The 21,544-nt window shown below is 36.9% G+C and overlaps 6 protein-coding genes and 1 long non-coding RNA gene across 11 annotated transcripts; 3 read left to right on the top strand and 4 right to left on the bottom strand.

Moving 5' to 3' along the window:
* LOC104785430 (coronatine-insensitive protein 1) lies at nt 19-3,295 on the bottom strand. Its single transcript, XM_010510641.2, has 3 exons — nt 2,384-3,295; nt 1,344-1,824; nt 19-1,066 (listed from the first exon to the last, which is right to left on the bottom strand). Exons 1-3 carry the CDS (start codon nt 2,881-2,883, stop codon nt 254-256), a joined length of 1,794 nt encoding a protein of 597 aa, XP_010508943.1. The 5' UTR covers nt 2,884-3,295; the 3' UTR covers nt 19-253.
* LOC104785428 lies at nt 3,969-8,100 on the bottom strand. Of its 3 annotated transcripts, XM_010510640.1 has the most exons (5): nt 7,853-8,100; nt 7,394-7,733; nt 7,178-7,293; nt 5,519-5,762; nt 3,969-5,427 (listed from the first exon to the last, which is right to left on the bottom strand). In XM_010510640.1, exons 2-5 carry the CDS (start codon nt 7,499-7,501, stop codon nt 4,213-4,215), a joined length of 1,683 nt encoding a protein of 560 aa, XP_010508942.1. In that variant the 5' UTR covers nt 7,502-7,733; nt 7,853-8,100; the 3' UTR covers nt 3,969-4,212. The 3 variants fall into 3 exon arrangements, with proteins under 3 accessions (XP_010508942.1, XP_010508941.1, XP_019101237.1); XM_010510639.1 differs by having other exon boundaries at nt 7,394-8,100; XM_019245692.1 differs by lacking the exons at nt 7,394-7,733; nt 7,853-8,100 and adding an exon at nt 6,455-6,504.
* LOC104785427 (signal recognition particle 54 kDa protein 3-like) lies at nt 11,366-12,749 on the top strand. The gene is made up of 6 exons (XM_019245192.1): nt 11,366-11,656; nt 11,734-11,833; nt 11,909-12,059; nt 12,141-12,288; nt 12,390-12,538; nt 12,644-12,749. The coding sequence occupies exons 1-6, from the start codon at nt 11,366-11,368 to the stop codon at nt 12,747-12,749; spliced, it is 945 nt and encodes a 314-aa protein (XP_019100737.1).
* On the top strand, nt 12,847-13,489 carry LOC109133012 (signal recognition particle 54 kDa protein 1-like). Its single transcript, XM_019245543.1, has 3 exons — nt 12,847-12,917; nt 13,007-13,094; nt 13,190-13,489. The coding sequence occupies exons 1-3, from the start codon at nt 12,876-12,878 to the stop codon at nt 13,384-13,386; spliced, it is 327 nt and encodes a 108-aa protein (XP_019101088.1). The 5' UTR covers nt 12,847-12,875; the 3' UTR covers nt 13,387-13,489.
* LOC104785425 lies at nt 14,141-15,764 on the top strand. Of its 3 annotated transcripts, none has more exons than XR_767355.2 (4): nt 14,141-14,277; nt 14,392-14,444; nt 14,526-14,659; nt 14,952-15,764. It is a non-coding gene; the product is annotated as an uncharacterized LOC104785425 (long non-coding RNA). The 3 variants fall into 3 exon arrangements; XR_767354.1 differs by having other exon boundaries at nt 14,357-14,444; XR_767356.2 differs by lacking the exon at nt 14,392-14,444 and having other exon boundaries at nt 14,142-14,277.
* On the bottom strand, nt 15,771-18,016 carry LOC104785426 (probable signal peptidase complex subunit 2). Its single transcript, XM_010510637.1, has 5 exons — nt 17,756-18,016; nt 17,521-17,672; nt 17,197-17,278; nt 16,215-16,357; nt 15,771-16,109 (listed from the first exon to the last, which is right to left on the bottom strand). Exons 1-5 carry the CDS (start codon nt 17,855-17,857, stop codon nt 16,010-16,012), a joined length of 579 nt encoding a protein of 192 aa, XP_010508939.1. The 5' UTR covers nt 17,858-18,016; the 3' UTR covers nt 15,771-16,009.
* Nucleotides 18,272-21,229, bottom strand: LOC104785424 (peroxisomal nicotinamide adenine dinucleotide carrier). Its single transcript, XM_010510636.2, has 11 exons — nt 20,897-21,229; nt 20,738-20,828; nt 20,576-20,653; nt 20,352-20,426; nt 20,109-20,239; nt 19,648-19,702; nt 19,398-19,505; nt 19,166-19,234; nt 18,969-19,070; nt 18,754-18,877; nt 18,272-18,664 (listed from the first exon to the last, which is right to left on the bottom strand). Exons 2-11 carry the CDS (start codon nt 20,816-20,818, stop codon nt 18,471-18,473), a joined length of 1,017 nt encoding a protein of 338 aa, XP_010508938.1. The 5' UTR covers nt 20,819-20,828; nt 20,897-21,229; the 3' UTR covers nt 18,272-18,470.

Raw genomic sequence — 21,544 nt, 5'->3', positions numbered from 1 at the left:
CGAAGATAGAACAGAAACTCTCAAAATCTTTGGGGTTTTTTTTTATTGAAAAAGGAAAAGAGTACACAGACCCCTGTGGAAAAAATAAAATTGTGATGGCCATACAAACAAGACTATGTGATCTCCCAAAACCATTGACGACGATACAACAAGAAAAAATCAAGAACCAGAAGTAGACAGTTCGTGGAAAACCAAAAACGCGAGACTAAAAGAGATAACCAAATCTTTATATACAAACCTGTTTTGTTTTTGGTCATATCATACTTGGCGCTCTCAGAACTCTAACAGTTGTTGGACAATCTGTTCTCTGACCAGCTAGAGAGTAGTAAGCCAATATATGAGCCGGATGCTCCATCTCTCTTATCTCTCCCAGCTGATTCACTTCTGGGACTCTTCTCGATGGAATCAGCTCGATGTTCCAGTACGGTCTAGCCATCTGCATTAGATCTTGTCCCGTCATCGATGCTCTGTAACCTTGTACCCAAAGGTATCTCAATGATGGTAATTTCTTAACCGCTGCAGCAATTGCTCGCTCGCTGAAACAACAACCTCTCATCTCTAGCTTCTGTAGATTTGGACAACCTCTTGAGAATTCCATTAGACCCTCATCTGATTCACCTACGTAACCCAGCAGCATCCATCTCACATTTGGACTGTACTGTCCGATATAACTCAAGCCCACGTCGGTTAAACCACCTTGTCTCAGATAGAATGCAAACCGTCTGAGCTTCTTGCAACCAATCAAGAGGGATCGGACTCCGTTGTCCAGTGGTAAATCTGTAATCCTTTCTTCCCGGTCGAGTAAGACAAGGCGGAAGTCACAGAGGTTTTTCAGATATGTGCCTATGCTTTCAAGAGATTCATTAGTTATATCTGAGACATACACCGCCATGTACTCTAGCTCCTGGCAGCCCTGAGCCAATGCAATAAGTCCTCTTTGTGAGACTAAGCCTTCTTCATCCTCCATTCCTTGTTCATCTGCCCCCCGTTCAATCCTCAGCCGCTTCAAGTGCTTACAGTGCTGTGCAAGAACCTCTAGACCCCTATCTCCGATTACATTCCTTGTCTGAAATACAACAAGAACTTCAGTTGAATATTTTTATGTAAAAAGAACGGACCTTGCATTCATATCCCCTATCTACCACATTTTTATACTCTTAATGCTAGATTCATTGACAGTTGAATAGTGTGGAGTTGATAAGAAAATAGGTGAATTACTAGCTTAGAAATCTATCGGTAACAAATAGGATAATAAGTAAACAATAGGAGAAGCATCATTTACCACTAAAGACCCTGCCCCAAATATAAAGTTAACAAGAAAAGACGGAATGTTAAATATTTACCTCGAGAACTTCCAAATTTGGACACTTTTGGATCAGCGTACAATGATCCTCAGTTTCTAGCAATGCATAAAGCAAATCTAATTTCCGGATTTGGGCTGCGAATGGAAATAGTATTGGCATTTCATTAGGTCCCATGTAAGAGAGGCCCAGACGACATAGTTTTCGAGGGAAAGTCAGATTCATGTACTTCTCAGGCATTCCAATATCCTCATTCAAAGAGCCACCACAAAATTCTTCAAGATTAGCTGCAGCCTTAAAGAACCCAACTAGCTCCAAAATCTCAAAGTCACCGACCTTCACAGAAACCAGAGAGCGGCAATTTCTAGCTATGGTTTCCAAGTCTTTAGGGCTGATTTTGGCAAACTCCGTCATGTAGAAGTTTAAAACCTCCAGAGAAGTGTTGTTCTGAGCAAGCTCATGAAGCCACTTACCATCCTTTTCAATAAAAGAACTCTCTTCCATTAACAACGTTTTTATTTTCCTGGAAAAAAAACAACAGACATAAACATGAGTACATAAAAAACCAACTCAAGATATTTGAATTTTCAGCTAAAACTGAATACACATAACTTGCAGATAAGAAACAGCACAAATGTTTATACTTCCCCAATTGAGAAATAACTGAAGATCACTGCAATTTTTGCTTTAATAACAGTGGCAGAGAAATTAAGGATAAAAGAACAACATGACAAACAACAACTCCTAGAAACTGCAAATGTCTGCTTATATAAATCTTTAAGTGTAAAGTGTGGTAAAGTAACGTTCAACAATATCATTAAGGAGAAAAAGTGCACACCAAAGTTTCTACTTGCCCAATTAAGGTAATCAAGATCAGATCATCACAAACACAAACTTCAAGATATGGTTCTTTGTACAACTGACTTATAAAGTTACAAATAAAAAAGAGCCAATTGCAACCTTTTGTTCTACAGTTCTAGTCAAAGTAGGAAATAACAAGTGTCATCAACAAGATAAGGCTAAACCTCAAAGAGCATCGATTCAAACTCAAATCTTGATACTAAGAAGAAGTGTAGTATTACCTGCAGTGAGTAACGATGCTCAAAAGACCATCAGTAGTGAAACCAGAGCACTTATCAAGCTTCAAAGCCTCAAGATCATCTGATCTAGCTCTAGCTAAACGATCCAGATCTAAGTCACTAACAATCATCCGACGGAAGTGCACTGACTTAAGCTGCCTAAGCGAGTTAGATATCTCAGTAACCCAAGGAGTAACGTAACCTCCCCAGTTCTCCGGGATCAGATTAAACATAGCAGCTCTCGGCTTGCCTTTAAGCTTGAGAGACCTCAAGTTCGGGAACCTACGGCTGAGACGATCAGGAGTCGCTGTGTAGCATAGCGCCATGGTCACATGCTCCCTCGTCTCGGAATCAATCTTAAACCACCTCCGACACACCAGAGACGCCGCATCTCGATCCTTGGGATCGGTTATGTACGTCATCACTTGCTCGATGACGTCATCAACCGTAGAAACCGTAGCTACGCAGTTCAATTTACACTTCTTGATATCAGGATCCTCCATTCTTCGGATCGGGAAACAAAAACGAATCCTCGAAAAGATTCGATTTATTATTCGAGAAGAAGAAAGAGATGGTTTCGAATTGAAACCTCAGTGGTAGATCCACGGAGACACATAAGCGCACACACACACAAGCTAAGAGAGAGATCCGAAAAGAGAGGACGGTGAATCGGAAGAGATAGAGAGTGAGAAGGGAGACACGCGTAGGAAGAAGAGGCGGATTAGGAGGAGAGGGAAGGAAGGAAGAAGATGAAAGAAGTGGAAGCGAATCCAAAAAAAAAGGAAAAAAGAAAAAATCGATCGGTTAATAATACTATAAAAATTGAAGTTGGGGGAATCAATACAATCAAGTGGGACGATGATGATCTGAGAGAGATGAGAGACACAGTTGAAGTTGACGGTGGAGATGCGATCTTCTTCTTCTTTACTCTAATGTTTTTTTAATTTTTTGTGCAGGTGGTCAGATCTTTTAGCTAGACGACAATATTAACCAATCAGGTTTTTGTTTTTATTTATTTAATGGATAAATCATTTGTTTAACTCTATAATAACAACCTCGATTCTAAGCCAAATTTATTAAATTATCAAAAAATTAAATAAAATTCTCTTTTCTTTTGTTGGATAATTTTTTTTTCTTCCGCTTTTTATGAGAGGAAAAAAGTAGTTGACTACATGAATTAATTCACATGGACCATATGAATTAATTATAACGAAACTCTTAATAAACAAAATTAAGCGTTGATTATACTATGATTTTTATATGTTTTATTTTGGTAGGAGTTCAACATCAAATGTGGAATGAAAGCGTTCAACAATGGGACTTTCGAAACTAATAAGACTTTTTACATGACTTTTTTTCACTTCGTTGGAATAAATCATCCCCGCAACAAAGACCAGATTGTGAACACCTTTATGGTTATCGCAGTTGTTATAAAAAATATATATATTTAAACTTCAATAATGTAAACAGAAACAACAATAATTTCATTTTTATCAAGCTATGATCTCGATTAACATTTTTTTAATAATTATAGTCTACACCTCTCTCCATCAAGCATTTCTTCCAGAATGTATTATAAAATAAGATATAAAATTTGCCAAATAACTTTTATTATTATCGTATTTCTTAGCTTCCTTTGAAACTCGGAAATAACAAAGGTAACAATAAGCAAGCTACAAAAAAAAAACCAACTAATTACATCTTGTGAGACAAAAGACTTGAGCTGAACAAAAAAAAACCAAGAAGGAAGCGAATGATGAGTTTTCACGACCGCCCCACTTTTCTATACACTGAACTGAACTGAACCACACTTACAAAAGAACCAAAATAAACTAACCAGAAGTCTCTCTGGGAGGCGCAGGCACTCCTTCGCCTGAGCTCACATTCTCACCACCACCACCATCTCCTCCGTCACCTGAACTCGGTTGCTGCAGTCCAATAGGTGCAAATAAGCTCACACCACTCACGTCCCTGTTCCCACTGTACAGACCTCTGGTTCCATGGTGATTCAAAGGAGCTGAGGTTGTTGCATTGGCTCCGTTTATGAGCAATCTTAGTGTTTCTCTTGCGCCTTTCTCTACCAGAGAATCATTCTCAACTGGGAGCGGTGAGATGCCCGTTGGTATCATCCCGGTGGGTCCAGCACTTACCAGATAGCCTTGACCAGAAGAGCAGATATCGATAACCGGAATATGAACAATAGGGTCACACATCATAGGAATCATTATCTGCTGGGATGATGATGATGAGCCCGGAATGGGTATGTGGTGGACTAAAGGTAATGGAGGGATGTCCGAGAGATCAAGCGGTGATGATGGGATCAAAAACCCATCTGATCCTGATGCTGGTAATAAAGATGATGGTAATAACGAGGAAAGGGGCGGAAGTGAAGGTAGCTCGATGGATAGTGATGGGAACTGATAGGAGGCAAATGGTGCGTGAAGCGATGAGGTGGTTGGAGGGCACCAGCAGTAATAAGGTGAAAAGACTGGTGGACCCATCTTCAAAGGAAATTGTGGTGGTCCGGTCATTGTACTTGGTGTTAACTCTGCTGCTTCGAAAGCAATAAACTGACTGCTTCCATTACTATCCTCCGCGGCTTCTTCACCTTCTCCTTCTGACTGTATGAAACCCTCTACATTGGTGGGGATGGAAGTAATGGGTAAATTATCGAAGATTGAAAAATGCCCTTCACTGCGTCGTTTTGATTTATCTCTAGAGGAGATTCGTAGAGAAGAATTTCTCTGTGTGTTTTCTTTGAAGGAGCTTGATCTAGGGCTGAGACTTCCTTGGGCCTTTGTCAGTTGAGTCCCACTGTGGCGTGCTCTAAGAGATTTCGATGATGCACTCGAGGAGGAAGAATCAGCTGTTTCAGAAGAGCCAGAAGACAATGATGAATCAGGAGTTGGGACCGGACAACCTTTGATGTTGGGCACTACTGAACCCATAAGATACAAACGGAGATGAGAAGCAACAGATCCAAGACGTGATTCTTCAATTCCAGTTAGTTCCGAGATCGATGGCTTCTTTTTGATCAAGTCTTTCATCTACACAGGTAAAAAAACAAATAAGTAATGAGAAAATCTAGATGCAAAGACAAAGGACTCAAAAAACAAAAATCATCTTTATCTCACCAACCTTCCTACGCAATTCAGTTCCCAGAAGTTTTGACTTCTCTGAGCACCAATAGTAGAAAGCGTTGCCATCTGCAATCCTTATAACAAAAGATCTACCAGAGCTGTCCGCATTTATCTCCTCAATTGATACAGCAGGGCACTGAGATTTACTGGTATATGTAAATATTTGTTCTGAATGACCATTGTCTCCGATAAATGAAAGTCGCAAGTCGGACGTTGGCAAGACCATGAGGCTCAAGTTACCCCTGACGAATGAGAGATACAATGTCAGCAAATTAAACAGAAAGACTCTAATATCAAAATAAAACGCACTAACAAATAAAAACTGGAAGCTAAAAACCAGACAATGAAGTTGGATCAAGTCCAGGAGCTTTTTAATTGCTCTCGCAACATTTGCAAGTTGTCCCTAATTCAAACTACAAGAAAATAATATATCCAATTGCTCACACAACAGCTGAGCTATTATTAGTTATTCACAAAAGTACAGCCCGAATAAAATTTATTTCCACCACAAGCTTCTCTCGTGAGCAGATATATACAATCAACTGACACTTTTAAGACTGTACCTTAGCCTAACTGAAAATACATCATTCATAAGTCAGCATAGGGACCTTAATCACGAAATAAATTGTCTAATAGCTTCCCGAAAGATCTTTACATTGACCCATTGTTATATTTTTGAACAGAATAGTACCACTAGAACACACAAAAGACCTTTTAAACCAGATAAGTAGTAACAATAAGAAGAAGCAAATAACAGAGAATCAAAACAAAACAAAAGAAAAGCTTACACTAAAAAAATAGCAATACAATAAAAGGCACAGCAAGATAATATGAAGTCGTTAGTCAGGATGTTATGAAAAACACATGGAATATTAAAACCCTAGGTGACTAACAATATCAAGAACATACTATGCAGCATCGGAGATGAAACTACCTTTACTTCATCATCTACCAGAGATCATAACAGATTACGCCCCACATTACCTACAATAAAAGATACATTTTATTTGGAAACATGAACAGTATCACATCACCCATACAACTAACTGAGTTTCCTATGATTTCTAAAGGCCTTAAATCAAAACCAAAGCAAGTAATGAATAGATCTAATTACCGAAAGTCAGGTATACATTGATACAAACAATAACTAACAAAATGAACAAAGACTTATGTATTTACACTAACCTCCCAAGTGTTAGCACATATAACAACTGCAAAAATGTCAGTAAAACAGAGATGCAACATTTAATATGGAAACAGGTATACTATTTGATAAACGTACTTGAACGAAGAGAGCATACATGGATAAACTCTGCGAGAGAGTATCAATAACACTAAAGCATTAATTGTGTGTGCACACAAAAACCAGCATGTTCAACTTACTTCAGATGATTTCAAAATCACGATTGACTTAGCTAATCAGCCTAAACCAATGGCAGATAGCACACAAAACCAAATAATCAACCGTCTCTTATATGCTATGCAACATCTTTAACATAAGACCCATCTTCAAAGCCAACAAAACCTAAATTAGGAAACTCTAGAGTCTAGAGAGACGAAATAAACAGACCATCATATTCACATATCTCTAACAAAACAACGAAACTAGCAATTAACAGGGGACTCATGAAAAATCGGTTCTAAGGTTGATTATTACCTTATGGTAGTGGGGCGCATTAGAGTCCCTTCCTTCTTAATCTTCCCAACGCGAACAGAAACCAGAGGAATGCAAAAACATCTAGCCAACATACCAATTTCAGCTGGCTCGAAGTGCTATTCAAATAAAACAAGAAAAAAAAAAAATCAGATCAATCTCATCCACAAATCATCATATTCAGAAACTGAAGATGATCAATTAAGAACAGATACAAACCTGGCTAAGATGAGCAAGCAAACGATCTTCAGCCATCCCATTAGAAACGTTAAGCTTCAACAACGGCTTCAACCTCTCGTCACCTCGACAAGCTCCCATAACTTGCATATCCAAAGCTTGTAGCCACCGTAAAACCCTATCTTCCCCAACCAAAAAGTCTCCTCCTCCTCCTCCTCCTCCGGTTTCTTCAGTCGACGGATCTGAAACACTGCTGCTCTCGATCCTCGTCGATTCATCCTCTCCTTCAAATCCATTAGATCGAGAACCGTACGAAAAATCATCATCGCCGTCATTTGGCTGATCATCACGATGACGATGATCGTCTCCGGAATCTCGTTTCCTAGAATCGGCCATATCAAATTATCGGATCGGTAAAAAAAACAACCACAACAAAAAAAAAAAAGTCTGATCCAGAAATTGCAAAACAAAAATGAAAAATTCGTTCAAGAGAACCCCTACGGAACCGATGAATGCTTTCAGAGAATCAAAAATCCGAATGCAATTGAGAGAGATAGAGAGAGAGATAGGGTTTGTTTTTTGTTTTTTTGGGGGAGAAACAGAGAGAAAGAGAGAGAGAAATATCTCTAATTGTTTTAAGGGAGGAAAGAATTGATGAAACAAGTGCCTTTTTATTTTGATTCCCTTTCGCGTCGTAGCGGAAAGATGGTTAAAGAAAGATAAGAAATACCCCAAAAACAAAAAAACATCACAGCGTCTGTGTAATAATATAGTGGCGGATTCGAACCATTTAGTTAAATGTAGTTTATTATTCTAAGTTTGAGATCCGAGGCTTATTTGATTGAAGCACGCACAAAAAAAACCGACTTCGAGCTGGAGCCACGTCAGCTTTAAATGGGCCTAGTGAATGATGGGCCAATGTTTTTTTTTTTTTTTTTAATTACAAACCTATTCTTCTTACAAAATTTTGTTGAAATTGATTCTCGACGATAATAGACATGTTTGTATTTGTGGGTAGTGGCCAATGGAAACGAAAAAGCTGCCTAGACTCATCCGAGCCACTCATCTGTTGGTGTTTTTTTATCATCAATCATACGAATTTACATATCAAATCAAATCTATCCACAATTCGTGTAGCATTTGACTTGTATTCATGTATGGACAAAGGTACAAAATAACTAGATGACAAAAGCATATACACTTGCTGTGAGCCATTTTTGCTTTTTACTAACTGAGATAAGCTTTTTATTAATTGTCCAATGATTGTGATCAATTCGAAAATTTGGTTATAAGCAAATCCTGAATACTCTTCTTATGAGGGGAATATTAGTTTCACCTCTAAACAAAAGTCACCATCGATTTAGTTTTCTAAAACGCAACACTGGGAGTTTTTTTAACAACATATATTTTCAATAATAAATACAATTTTTATTGAAATAAAATAATATTTAATAACCATCAATAATTGTGTAATATATATCCAAAAACAATCATCAGTTGTAAATCCAATACAAAACGTACTACAGATATTGCATAGATGCGAATCCGAATAATAAAATCCTCTTAATTAAGATGAAGTGGGTTTATCAATTTCATACGTATTGGTTCCGGTTCGTATATTAATTCAAGGAACAAAGTATTATCACAAGCTAGAGGGTTTAAGTGTCTATTTATCTAGTTTCATGTTAACTGTGTATTTGTAAACGAAGCATTGATTAATGCATATTAGTGATAGTTTAGAATCATAAGTTGTAATACGTACTTTAAAGATTCCTTCTTAGAAAAGAAGATTACAAGAAGGTTAAAAGATCCCTGCTTTAGTTTCCAACAACTCATATTATATTATATGTACGTCTTTAGTACGTTCTTAATGTTGTAAAAAACAATTCTTCAAACGAAAACAAAAGGAATAGCCTCAGCCTGGAGAATCCTTTAGTAGCTTATAAATGTTACTATTTGTAATACTTGTACATGCAGAGAAGAGAGTCAATGTCGTTTTCTTAACCAAAAATAAAAAGAAAACAAAGCGATTTATGAAAAATCAGATAATTTATACTAACCTGCCCGCATAAAAACCTGCAATTAGCCACTGAAAACATAGTGTTGAGTACTCTTCGTTAGTCATGTCCAATGGAAGGTTATGGGCCAAGTATATCGTTACAAAATAGACGGAGGGGGACAACAACAAAAAAAAAATGTTGGGGGTTGGGGGCAAATGAAATGTTTACATATTGGGGTATTTATTTCGTTGGATCATTAAGGCTACTGTTTCTAACATTTATTGAAGTATATATTATTACGGACAAAGCCATGCCTAGAGATGTGGAAGCCGGAGACAGTGTTGAAATTTTTTCAATACCAGGTTTTTTCAATATAAAAGTGAGATTCTAGCTAATTAATTACAATAGATTAGAAGATATACTAGCATCTATAATTTTTTTAAAAATTTTGGCCGTAGGCGAGAGTTTCTTTTTGCCTCACGTAGGTACGGCTCTGATTACGGAGTATATTTATTTTTTCCACCATTTATTGGTCTCCTACCAACAAAAAAGTAGTCGTACTGCAGACATCAAAAATAGTTTTTTTTTTTTCACAAAATATGCAGTATGGAAAACAAGTTAAGAAAAATACAGACACTATAATTGGTCATTGGCCATCCAGTTAGTATAATCAACAATCAATTTTGATTAAAGCACAATAATTAAAGTTCAAGTAGGTTATTTTAAAATTTTTGATTGCTCATTTTGAAATACACACACACACAGTTGATTTGTTTTGTAATATATGAAAACGTACTGTTGGGATTGTTGAGGGTGAAAGAAATAATAGACCCTTTTCCCATAATTTAAGAAGATCCGGTAGTGTGCACTAATAATTAAAACAAAAATTGACCGGTGGTTACAGGTAATGGGCCAAGTATATCGACAAGGCCCATAAACATGCCAATCGTGTCTGTCTGTCTGTCGAGGCGTATTAATCTGTGTGGATTATTAATCTTTGTTAATAGATTATTATTATTTTCTGTGTGGACAAAGGGAACAAATTATGCATTATGTGCTTTTCGATATTTATGTAAAATAAAAAAATATGTATGGCGGTAATTTGGGTTGACTGGAAGTAACACTCTACGTCTAGTTTGTTTATAGGGTCGAATATTTTCCAATGTTCATGCTAAAAAATCAGTAAAATCTATTAAGCATTTGTATCGGAATTCTGAGTTGTTTATGTTATAGCATTTGACTTGTATTCATGTATGGACAAATGTACAAATAACTAAATGACAAAAGCATATACACTTGCTGTGTTTGCTTTTACTAACTGAGATAAGCTTTTTATTATTGTCCAAATGATTGTAATAAAATTCGAAAATTTGGTTATAAGCAAATCCTGAATACGCCTCTTATGAGGGTAATATTAGTTTCATCTCTAAACAAAAGTCACCATCGATTTAGTATTCTAAAACGCAACACTGGGAGTTTTTTTAACAACATATATATATATATATATATATATATATATATATATATATATATATTTATATATATATATATGTATGGTCACAATGCGTATATAACGTGGTGAAGACTTATTAGCTAGTAGTTGTACTTGCACCTTACGTGTAGACATGATCATATACATAATCCTTAAACAAGAATACATGATCAATATATAATAATCACCAAACCAGAAACCAGAATTTTCTTTACTATTTGTTTTGTCTAACTTCACTCTATTTTGAATATTAAACTTGTTCATATTAATATGCACACAGTCCAAGAATTAAGAAACGGTCCATACCAAAAAAAAAAAGGAATGGTGCAAGTGTACACCAGTACAAGCTAGTAGTGCATGGAGCCAACGCGTCCTCAATATTTTCCATGAGCTTTCGGTCCATTAGCAAAAAGAAAAAGAAAAAGAAAACTAGGAAAGTATAATCTATACGTATTTGAACTTCTAAGTAAATTCTAATTAAGTAAAAGTCNGACCGAGAATGCCTAAATTTTTTTTGAGTCGATGGCGTTGGCGGAAGTGAGAGGTAGGCTAGGCCGGTCATTTGAAGAGATGATGGGTGAAACAAGAAAGATGGCAATGAGAAGTCGGCTAGGCCGGTCATCTGAAGAGATGATGGGTGAAACAAGCAAGATGGATTATTTGATGATGCTTAATAGATGCTTGAAGGAGATCACATGCGCTCTGCTTGACGCAAATTTTCCTAGTTCGGCCGTGACTGTGATGGAGAGAAAATGCCAGGACATTATCAATCTCCCTGCCGCGTCGTCCAACAAAGCCAAACAAATCCACGAGGTGATCAAAAAGATTGATTCTTTTTTCTTTCATCCGTAAGGGTTTGATTTCTTGATTTCTTGATTTCTTGATTTCAGATTATCTTAACTGAGCTCGTTAGTAAGCTTGATCCGGGAAAGCCTGCACTCTTTCGGGAAAAGCGTGAATCTATCATAGTCATGTTCATCGGATTACGAGGTTCTCTGTTTTTTTTTTTTGAGTCTTTTGAGTATTATATAATAATATGGTGTGATTGATTTGGGGGGGCTGTAGGTGTTGGAAAGACCAAAACGTGTGCCAAGTATGCTCGTTACCACCGGAAGAAGGGATTCAGGCCAGCTTTAGTCTGTGCTAATACTTTCAGCACCAATGCTTTTCTCCGGCTCAACAAGGCTGCCAAAGATGAGGTTCCGGTTTACGGAAGGTACCACCACAAATATCAAATTCTCTCTTTTTATCTATCTTTTTATCCGATTTAGTTTGGTTGGTTGGTTTATTTTTGTAGTTACACGGCAGATCCTGCAGAACTTGCCGCTGAAGGAATTGCAAAGTTCAAGAACGACAAGCGTGACCTTGTAATTGTAGACACCAGTGACCGCCATCGACAATATTCTACATTGTTTGAAGAAATGCGCCTATTATCCCAATCAATGGTCTGTCTTTTTTTTCTTCTTCTAATTTTCCTTGTTGTACTCGATGATGGTAGCTAATAAATAAGCTCACATAAGGCTTTAATTTTGGTCTATTATTACAGAATCCAGATCTTGTTATATATGTCATGGATAGCAGTATTGGTCAAGCTGCATTTGACCAAGCTCAAGCATTCAAACAAAGTTTCACTCTTGGAGTTATCATTGTTACTAATATACACGGCAACTCTCAAGCATGTGGTGCTATCAGCGCGTACGTAAATTAATCAGAGCATTTTTACAAGATTTTTCTTCTTTTTCATTTTCCTCAAGTGCTCTTCATCTGATATATTTCTCTCTTTATTTTCATGTTTTCAAGTGTTGCAGCAGCAAAGTGTCCCATGATATTAACTGAAACGGGAGACAAGTGTGAGGAGTTTGAAGCATTTGAAGCTGAACCTTTTGTCAGGCGTCTCTTGGGTTAAGCAAATTCTTTCCTCTCCTCCTTGGTTTTATCATTTGATGAGAGTATGCATGTACACTCATGATTGGTCCACTTTTTTTTGGCAGACAGCCCTTGGGATAAACCCCTGGAGTATACTTTGAGATTAATGTATAACCATTATAGGCGAGAATCAGGATTGGATAGACAGGTACTTTCATCTCTCTCAGCCCCAACTCTTGTTTTTTTCCCAAATACAAGACACTTGTAACTTGTAAGCTTCTTCCATATTCTCTGTAGTTGTTTTTCCATACAAGACACTATTCGAAGCTAGACATCGAGAAGTTTAGGCGGTACACGATAATAATGGATTCCATGACAGATGAAGGTATTATAAGTTATTGTCGATCAACGCTTTGTTTCTTTTTCTTTTTGTTTTTTTTCTTTTCTTGCTGTTGTAGTAATATTCCTTGTGTTTGGCAGAGCTTGATAAACCAAACAAGTTAAAGCAAATGAGCTTGGAACGGTTGAAGGAGATAGCTAAAGCATCAAAAGTAGATGCGAGACACGTTCTGCAAATGTTAAAAACGTATGACATGAAGGCCAAGAGCTTTATGGACCTTGAGATGAAGATTCGCAATGAATCTGCTAGACCACGGTACGCGGTCCTGACGTCTTAGGTGGTCTTGTCGACGACAAAAGTGAACAACTTATGCATTATGTGCTTTTCGATATTTATTTAATATAAACAAGTATGTATGGCGGTAATTTGGGTTGTATCGGATATGATCGGAAGACCGGAAAAGACACTCTACGTCTAGTTTGTTTATGTGCTTTTCGATACTTATGTAAAAGTAAAACAAACATATATGTATGGTGGTAATTTGGGTTGACTGGAGGTGACATTCTACGTCTAGTTCGTTTATAGGGTCGAATATTTTCCAATGTCCATGCTAAAAAATCAGTAAATCTATTAAGCATTTGTATCGGAATTCTGAGTTGTTTATGTTATAGCATTTGACTTGTATTTATGTATGGACAAAGGTACAAGCATATACACTTGCTGTGAGCCATTTGCTTTTACTAACTGAAATAAGCTTTTTATTATTGTCCAATGATGGTGATCATAAAATCTCAGATCAATTCGAAAATTTGGTTATTAAAAAATCCTGAATACTCTTCTTAGTTTCACCTCTAAACAAAAGTCACCATCGATTTAGTACTCTTAGAGCAAGTCCATTGGAAGACTTTAGCAAGTATTTAGCCAAGACTCTTATTCTTTTGGGACAAAAAATAAATCAAAATTGATAAAAACATAAGAGTTGCCTCTTAATTAGTAAGTTTTGAGATCAACTCTTATTACTACGTGTGCACTGATGATTGGTTTTTTTTTTTATAGAAAAAAAACAATTTTTTTTTATTTTTTTCCCTTCTTTCTCTTTCTTCTTCCCATCTCTTTCACGACACCTTCTTTCACAAAGACAAAATATCGTTGAGATTTTTTTTCCACCAAATCAAAGCCTTTCCTTCACTGGTAATCGAGAATTTGATGAACCAATCTCCATCTGATGGTAATTTCATGTTTCTATTTGTTTGAATTCTTGTTTTATAACGATTTTGATATTAGGTTTTTGGAATTTCGAAAATTAGGGTTCTTCAATATCTCTTTTGTTTTGTGTTCGAAGACATGATTTTTATTAGGATTAACGAAATTAGCCATGAATGAAGATGAATTGAGGTTAGTGAATTGATCGATTGTGATTTATTTTTGAGAAAATATTGAGAGGATAGTAAACTTTTCTGGTTTTTTTGTGTGCAGAGTTGAGGATTATGCTCAGGACAGCAACGAGGGGAACTACGCTGATTTGGACAAGTTGTGAGTGATTTGCAGAGTGGAATTGTTGATAAGGTTGATGCAAAACCCAAACCTGTTTCTTCGAGAACCCAGTCCAGGTGATTTCTTTGTCAAGCACTTAGAATTTTTGATTGCTCATAAGCTGTTCGTAGCTTGCAGTGTCACTTAACTCTATTGGCGTAGTAAACATAGATTTGCTCATTCGTATAGTTTATTTTGTATATGCTTTAAAACACACTGAAGTAATGTGTCACAGAGTCTACTGATTTTGTTAGTCTATTTAAGTGAACAAGGTTTTGACTTGTGGTACATGTAGTTCTCTTTGAGAAACGAGATGTTTTAACCGCTTACTTGATTATAATTTGTTAAACTGATTGTGTTTGGTCGCAGGGCCTGGTGATCCTCGCTCTTTCCCATTTGGTGATGGTTCTGATCGACCTGGCTTCATGGGACCGTCACAACCGTAAAGTCTCTCTTTCTTTCACATAAATGCACATACATATATACACAGCCATATATTTGAACGCATGTTTTTGGTTTGTGCGTATGACCAACAAGGCCTGCATTAATGTGATCTTTGTCAACGGTCGGGAGTATAATTTGGCTTACTATCTCACCGATGGTATTTATCCGAAATGGGCCACTTTTATCCAATCTATTCAGATTCCAGCAGATCCAAAGGCATCCTTGTTTGCTACATGGCAAGAAGCTGTCCGTAAAGATGTCGAGCGTACTTTTGGAGTCTTGCAAGCTCGCTTCGCCATAGTCAAAAACCCGGCTCTTATCCATGATAAGGGAACAATTGGAAAGATAATGAGAGCGTGTATCATACTTCACAATATGATAGTAGAAGACGAACGAGATCATTACACACAGTTTGATTCAGCAGAATTCGCACGAGTGGAAGCAAACAGAACATCACAAGTGGACTCCACAACTTCAACTGATATATCTTCAAATGTCAATAATTTGATGACCATGCTGAGCAAGCGGAAGGAAATTCGTAATAACAAAATACATCAACAATTGAAGGATGATTTGGTTGAGAATATTTGGCAAAAGTTCGGCACAAATTAAGATTACAACTAATCTTTTTCCCCATTTGTGATTTCTACTTCTATTTTAATATGCTTTTCTGTTTTGTATGTTATGCAATAATTTTCCACTTTATTAAAATCTTAATAGTTTAAATATTTAAACTAATTACTCTACTTAAATTAATTATATTTAAAAAATATATTTTTTAAATAAGAACCCCAATAAGAGTCTACCAATGGAGGAATATAATTTTATTCAACAACAAAAACTTCTTATTTTGTAAAGGTATACTTTTTAATTATAAAAAAATATAAGAGTCTCAAAATTAAAGTCTCCCAATGGAGATGCCCTAAAACGCAACACTGGGGAATTTTTAACAACATATATAAATATATTTCGCCAAGAGATTATCATTTCTTCTTCTTTGGTTCTTCTTCTGCATAGTTCTTGATTAGTGCTTCCACGTCTTTCCAGAATAAACCTTCAACCAGAACTCCCTCTTTCGTGAACCTGAAAACACCACCCAAAAAACATGTAATGAGGCTCGAGTTTATGGCATGAGCAACTGAAAGAAAATTCCGAGAGAGAAAGGGAGAGAAAGAGAGAGATGGAGACCATTGGGTGACACTCTTGGTGAGCTGAACTGACTTCCCAGCTGAGATTGATTTTGGATCAGCACTGTCGATGGTGAGAGTGTACTGATCAGAGAATCTGGGCAACTTTGAAGATACAACCAAGCCAGTGCTGGTGAATGATCCCTGCATATAAACCACCAGAACTTAATGACTTCTAATAAGAGTAGCAGCAGATGATTGAGCTAAACAAATCGTGTTTGAACCGTATCAATACAAATGGAAATGTGCATATATATAATTCGGATCCTGATCAGTTTAGTACATAACAAGATGATGAATCAACCCTACTAACCAAGATACCGTATCAATTCAGTAAGATTAAATGTCGGAGCTCTGATTGTTGCATGTTCTAGACCTAACCAGATGAGTATAAAATGAAAAGTTTGGATATATGTCAGCCTCTCGGATACTAACTAAATCAGAGGAGTACTTTCTTCAAGCTGGTGAGAATGGGAAAGAAAACCAACTAATTTACAATCCAGTAGTTGAGCAATTAAGTATCAAGAAACACGACAGCACCAATTGCAAACACCAACGATACCAAGAAATACTTTTGTTTAACTGTTTTTTTCAATAGCAAAAGACTTAAGCTAATTGAACATTATATTGAAAGGAAAATGTAGATCTTCCTAGAGCTTAAATGCAACAACAAAAGAAATATGAAAATAATAACTAAAAAAAGGTGTCTCACGATATGCAAACTTTGCATAGCATGTCAGACTAGCAGAAGCACAATTCTAAGTTGTCACAAAACAGAAGGAATGTAAAAGTTTGACACCAGAATTCAAAACATGGTTCCACCGTTCCAGTGAAAAAATAAGAGAACAGGGGAAATATGTATATTATGCACCTATCTATATCACAGAACTACAATTGTTGCATCACAGACAAAACATGAATGTAGCCTAAAACCACGAAACTTGTAAATGAAATATCAATTCACAACAGTCAGAGGAACAAACCTCAGGAGGATATGTGAACAAAATGGCATTCTTCTCCTTAGTGTACAGAATCAGCTGCAACACCGCATTCAACACCACATACGTGCCAAAATAGTCAAGGACCAAACATCTTATCCAAATACAAGACATGTATCGAGCCTATGGGCATAATTTAGATATTCACAGTCTAAAGCTAAGCACAGAGAGATGTCAAAACACACATTACAGTTATCTAGAAGCCATAAAAATTCTTAACTTCCATCTTAACCACTAGAAACCGTAAGGAGAAACCAAATCAGAATCAAGCAGAAAGCATCAAATAGAATTCGAGAAAAAAAAGGATATAATGCGATGCATCCAATCAAAAAGTCCCTGTTCTCAGGGAACTTCTTGTTGTAGAACTGAGCAAAAAGAGCAACAACGATGATAACCGTTCCCAAAATCAGTTTGAGGTTGCTCAACCTCACATCCTCCTTGTAACCACGGCTCGTAACGATCTACGCAATCAAAGGAAGACCATCAAATTCACAGATCATATACACAGAGAAACAAAAAAAGGAAAACCTAAGACAATTCTTACATCGGATACGGATTCGTCGAGGATGTGCTTGATTGAGTGGTGGTCCAATAGATTGGCCTTCTTAACGTTCTTGTTCGTCGTTTCTGCCTTCTTCTCTTCCATGGTGGATAGATCCGATCGAAATAATATCAGATCTCTAGTCTTCTGCGAAAATTCGAACGCAGAGTGTGAGATTTTTTCACGAGCGCAGGAGACTAGAAGAGACTGTTGTTTTTGGGTTCGACGAGGAAGATGACGATATAATGGATGAAGCTCGAAGACGTTTTCAGTCAAAACTAGCTTATTACGACATCGTTTCGTGTTGGGCCTTCTTTTGGGCTTCACAAGTGTCACATTCTAATTTCGTATTTATATAGTCAAGTCAACTATAACAATATTCAAAAAACAATTTGTCAACAAACTAAACCTTTGATTCATATATTTGACTATTTTAAGTTTTAAATCCACCCATATGGATATGACTTTGTTGAAAAATCACCAAACAATAAAATACAACATTTATTGAGATTTCATTACTAAGAAACTTAAAATGTATAAAACCGTCAAATCCAGTAATCTTGCAGAAAATACAATACTCAATTGCAATCATTATGGAAATGCACGACAATCCCAATAGTGTTATAATTTAATCAAGAAACTACTGGAGATTTGATCTATTTTTATTTATTTCAATCTTATATATCTAAAAATGCTAGTTGGAAAGCGTTTTTTTAATTCAAGAAGGCTTGGACTTGATTTTGCTAGTGGTCGCGTTTGAGAGCAACAACTTAGCTCCTTTCACAAGCTCTTCCTTGATCATGAATAGAACCGCAGCAGCTAATACGCTTTGCACAATCTTTGTGCTCATCCCCTTGTAAAACCCGTAAAGCCCTTCGTATCGAATCATTTTCAGGATTGCGTCCAACGTTCCTGCGATTCAAAACCAACACAACAACTCTTTAGCTTTGATTGAGAAATGAGTTTTTATGATCTTGTATAATTTAGAAGAGAGATATAACCTTTGTATTGGTGTCTTTTGTCCCCTGTTGTGACCTGTTTGGCTTGAAGTCGCGACTTTACAACTAAGAGAGGATAAGTTGTGACTGTAGCTCCGAGTTTAGCCACAGCTCCAAGAAGAAATGTCTATGAAAGACAGAAAGAACCGTCATAGTTAGTTAGAGATCAAGTAACAATTAATTCAAAAGAAACAAATGCAAAATGGTAGAGTCTGAACCTCCAAAGCGGTAACGTTGTTGCTACCCTTCAATGCACGCTTTTTCTTCAGCTTGGTTAACATTGTCTCGTACAACATAAATTGCATTGACGGATTACTTACCTGTGGGTTAAAAACACACACACACATCTAACTATTAATAAAATGGACCTAGACAAACAATATAAGAGAAGCTTTAAAATCATAAGCTCACGTACCATGATCAGTGTTGGAATTACACCTTTCCAGAAGCCAGTCACTCCAGCTTCATCGTAAACCTCTCGAATCTGAGACATTGTTCAACATATATCACAGAAACTATCTTAATTGAGAGGTTTACACAGTTTCAATCTTATACTGCAATCAGCTGAAGCCTGATTTGAGTCATAATAACAGATATGACTCTAGCCAGCTTCTTCTGGTTTTTAAGTACGGGAAGTTGCCTCATACCGTATTAAAGGTTCCATATGGACGCGGCTCAACTGCAACCAGAGCTTCTGCATCAGAAGAAGGTGACTCGGAGGCAGCTGTTTGATCTTTTGTCATTTTCCTGTGGGTCTGCATTGCATACAAGTATTCAAGAAGAATCAGGATTGTAACTACCACGGACGAAAGAAAAATGTAGTTGAAATACAGAGATATTGACTGGGCAGCCTAAAGCAGCACTTCATGGTGGTGTATATATGAAGCCAATCTATACCTGCATGCGTGTAACAATCACCCAAATTGGATTCGTCATAAGAACATTAACAGATCTGCACAGAGAAAGTGTTATCATAAATCACATGAGCCATCCGAAGTAATAGGATAAAAAATTACATTAATGAACTATACATGCCACGAAAGTTCACAATCAAAATACAAAACAGCAATGGCTGTAAAACCTGACAGTAAAAAGTTAGACCATCCACCTAGAAGCTCCATTAAACAAGACGACACTATAATATCATGAATGCATTAGCAATGTGACCATGGCGAGCATTCACTCACAGCCTACACTCCAGACAGCCAATGTGAAGAGTATGAGAAAGAACTGAAGCACCTAAGAACTATTCTGAATCTAAACTAATAAAATCAATTACATTGCTAACTAATGAAAATCCGCATTGTAACAGACTAGTTTATAGAAAAATTCACATAAAAGGATAGTAGCAGTTTTACCCAGCGAAGGCAGCCACTAAAAGTGAAGAAAACATCCCAACTGATCCGTCACCCAACCCTTTCTTACTTCTAGCAAGAGCTGCAGCTTCAGCTTGATTCCGAAACACTTGATAGAAGTAGTAGTACACACCCTGTCTCATTCAAAAGGAGTGAGTAAAGAACTCAAAAGGCTTACAGAAGGATTAATAAACATTCCTACATTCTAAACTTCAAACCACAAAGTGGTTTGAGAGATCATTATACCTGTGATGCAGCCGTTCCAGCGAGAGACGGCGCCAAACCACCGTATAATCGCTCCCATCCCTCTTGTTTGACAACCTTCAATACAAATCAAAGCAATCCAAAAACATGCCATACAAAAAGTAAGACTCATAATTCCACTTTTTACTACGTTTTACTCTAAAGACTCAGAACTCAATCTCTGATCCTGAGATTGAGATTAAGAAGTGATAGATTAAAATAAAAACCTGACACATGTGTTCGATAGTTCCAAGTTTCTTCTTCTCCCTTTTCAGATCCCGCTCCGTTTGTTGGCGCGTATTTACCTAAACAGATACAATCGTTTCAAACAAATACGAAATGAAGAATTAGAAGAAGAAAACAAAATCGGTAAGCGAAAAGAATCGTACAGTTTGAAGAGGATAAGTGAGAAGCTGAGCAATGATCCCACCACCAGCTCCAGCCAATCCATTGATCAAAGCATCCGACATGTTGATTCCTCTATTCCACACAACAAATTATAAGCCAACCAAATAAAAATAAATCGAAATCGCTAAATCTAGAATTACCTTCCTGGTTTCAATTATAGAGGATAAGGATTGAAATCGTCGCTAGTATTATTAAGCGACGAAACGGAGAAGAATCACAGAAGCTTTAAGTTGCTATTGTTGTTAATGCTTTAATGTTGTATGTAGGTGAAGCTTCTTCTCCATATCCTCCCAGATGAGTAATTTTTTTTGTTTTTCTCTTTTCGGAGATGTTCAATTCGAAGAAAAAAAAAAGAAGAAGACACGCAAGTTGACGTTGAGGAGTGGTCTGAGGATTGTATTTGACTGATATACCCCTGTTACTTGAGTGTTATTACGTTGCCGTACCCTCTCAACGTCGTTTAGCTTGGGATAAGCTCTTTAATATGTTTCTTTTCTTGAATTGCGTGTTCGGTGTTTGGTCGATTATTATGATGTAGGAGAGAAACGCTTCGCATATCTTCCGACTAATGTATTTGGTTCCGTGGTCGGTTTAAACTTTCACAAGTGATGGTATGATTCGGTTTTGCGTAGTATGCTTTTCTATACCAGAATACTGTGTGTGTAGTTTGACCAAGCTCCATTCACAGACTCAAAGCCCATCTAAGTGTTGGGCCATGATCCAAAAGAGAGAATCATCATCTCTTGACAGTTTGAGATATTGTTAAGTTTGATGTAATCACATTTTTT

Source organism: Camelina sativa, chromosome 5, assembly GCF_000633955.1.
Source record: "Camelina sativa cultivar DH55 chromosome 5, Cs, whole genome shotgun sequence".
In the NCBI taxonomy this organism is placed as follows: domain Eukaryota; kingdom Viridiplantae; phylum Streptophyta; class Magnoliopsida; order Brassicales; family Brassicaceae; genus Camelina; species Camelina sativa.
Note: the sequence above shows the minus strand (reverse complement) of the source record. Positions and strands in the feature narration are given on the sequence as shown.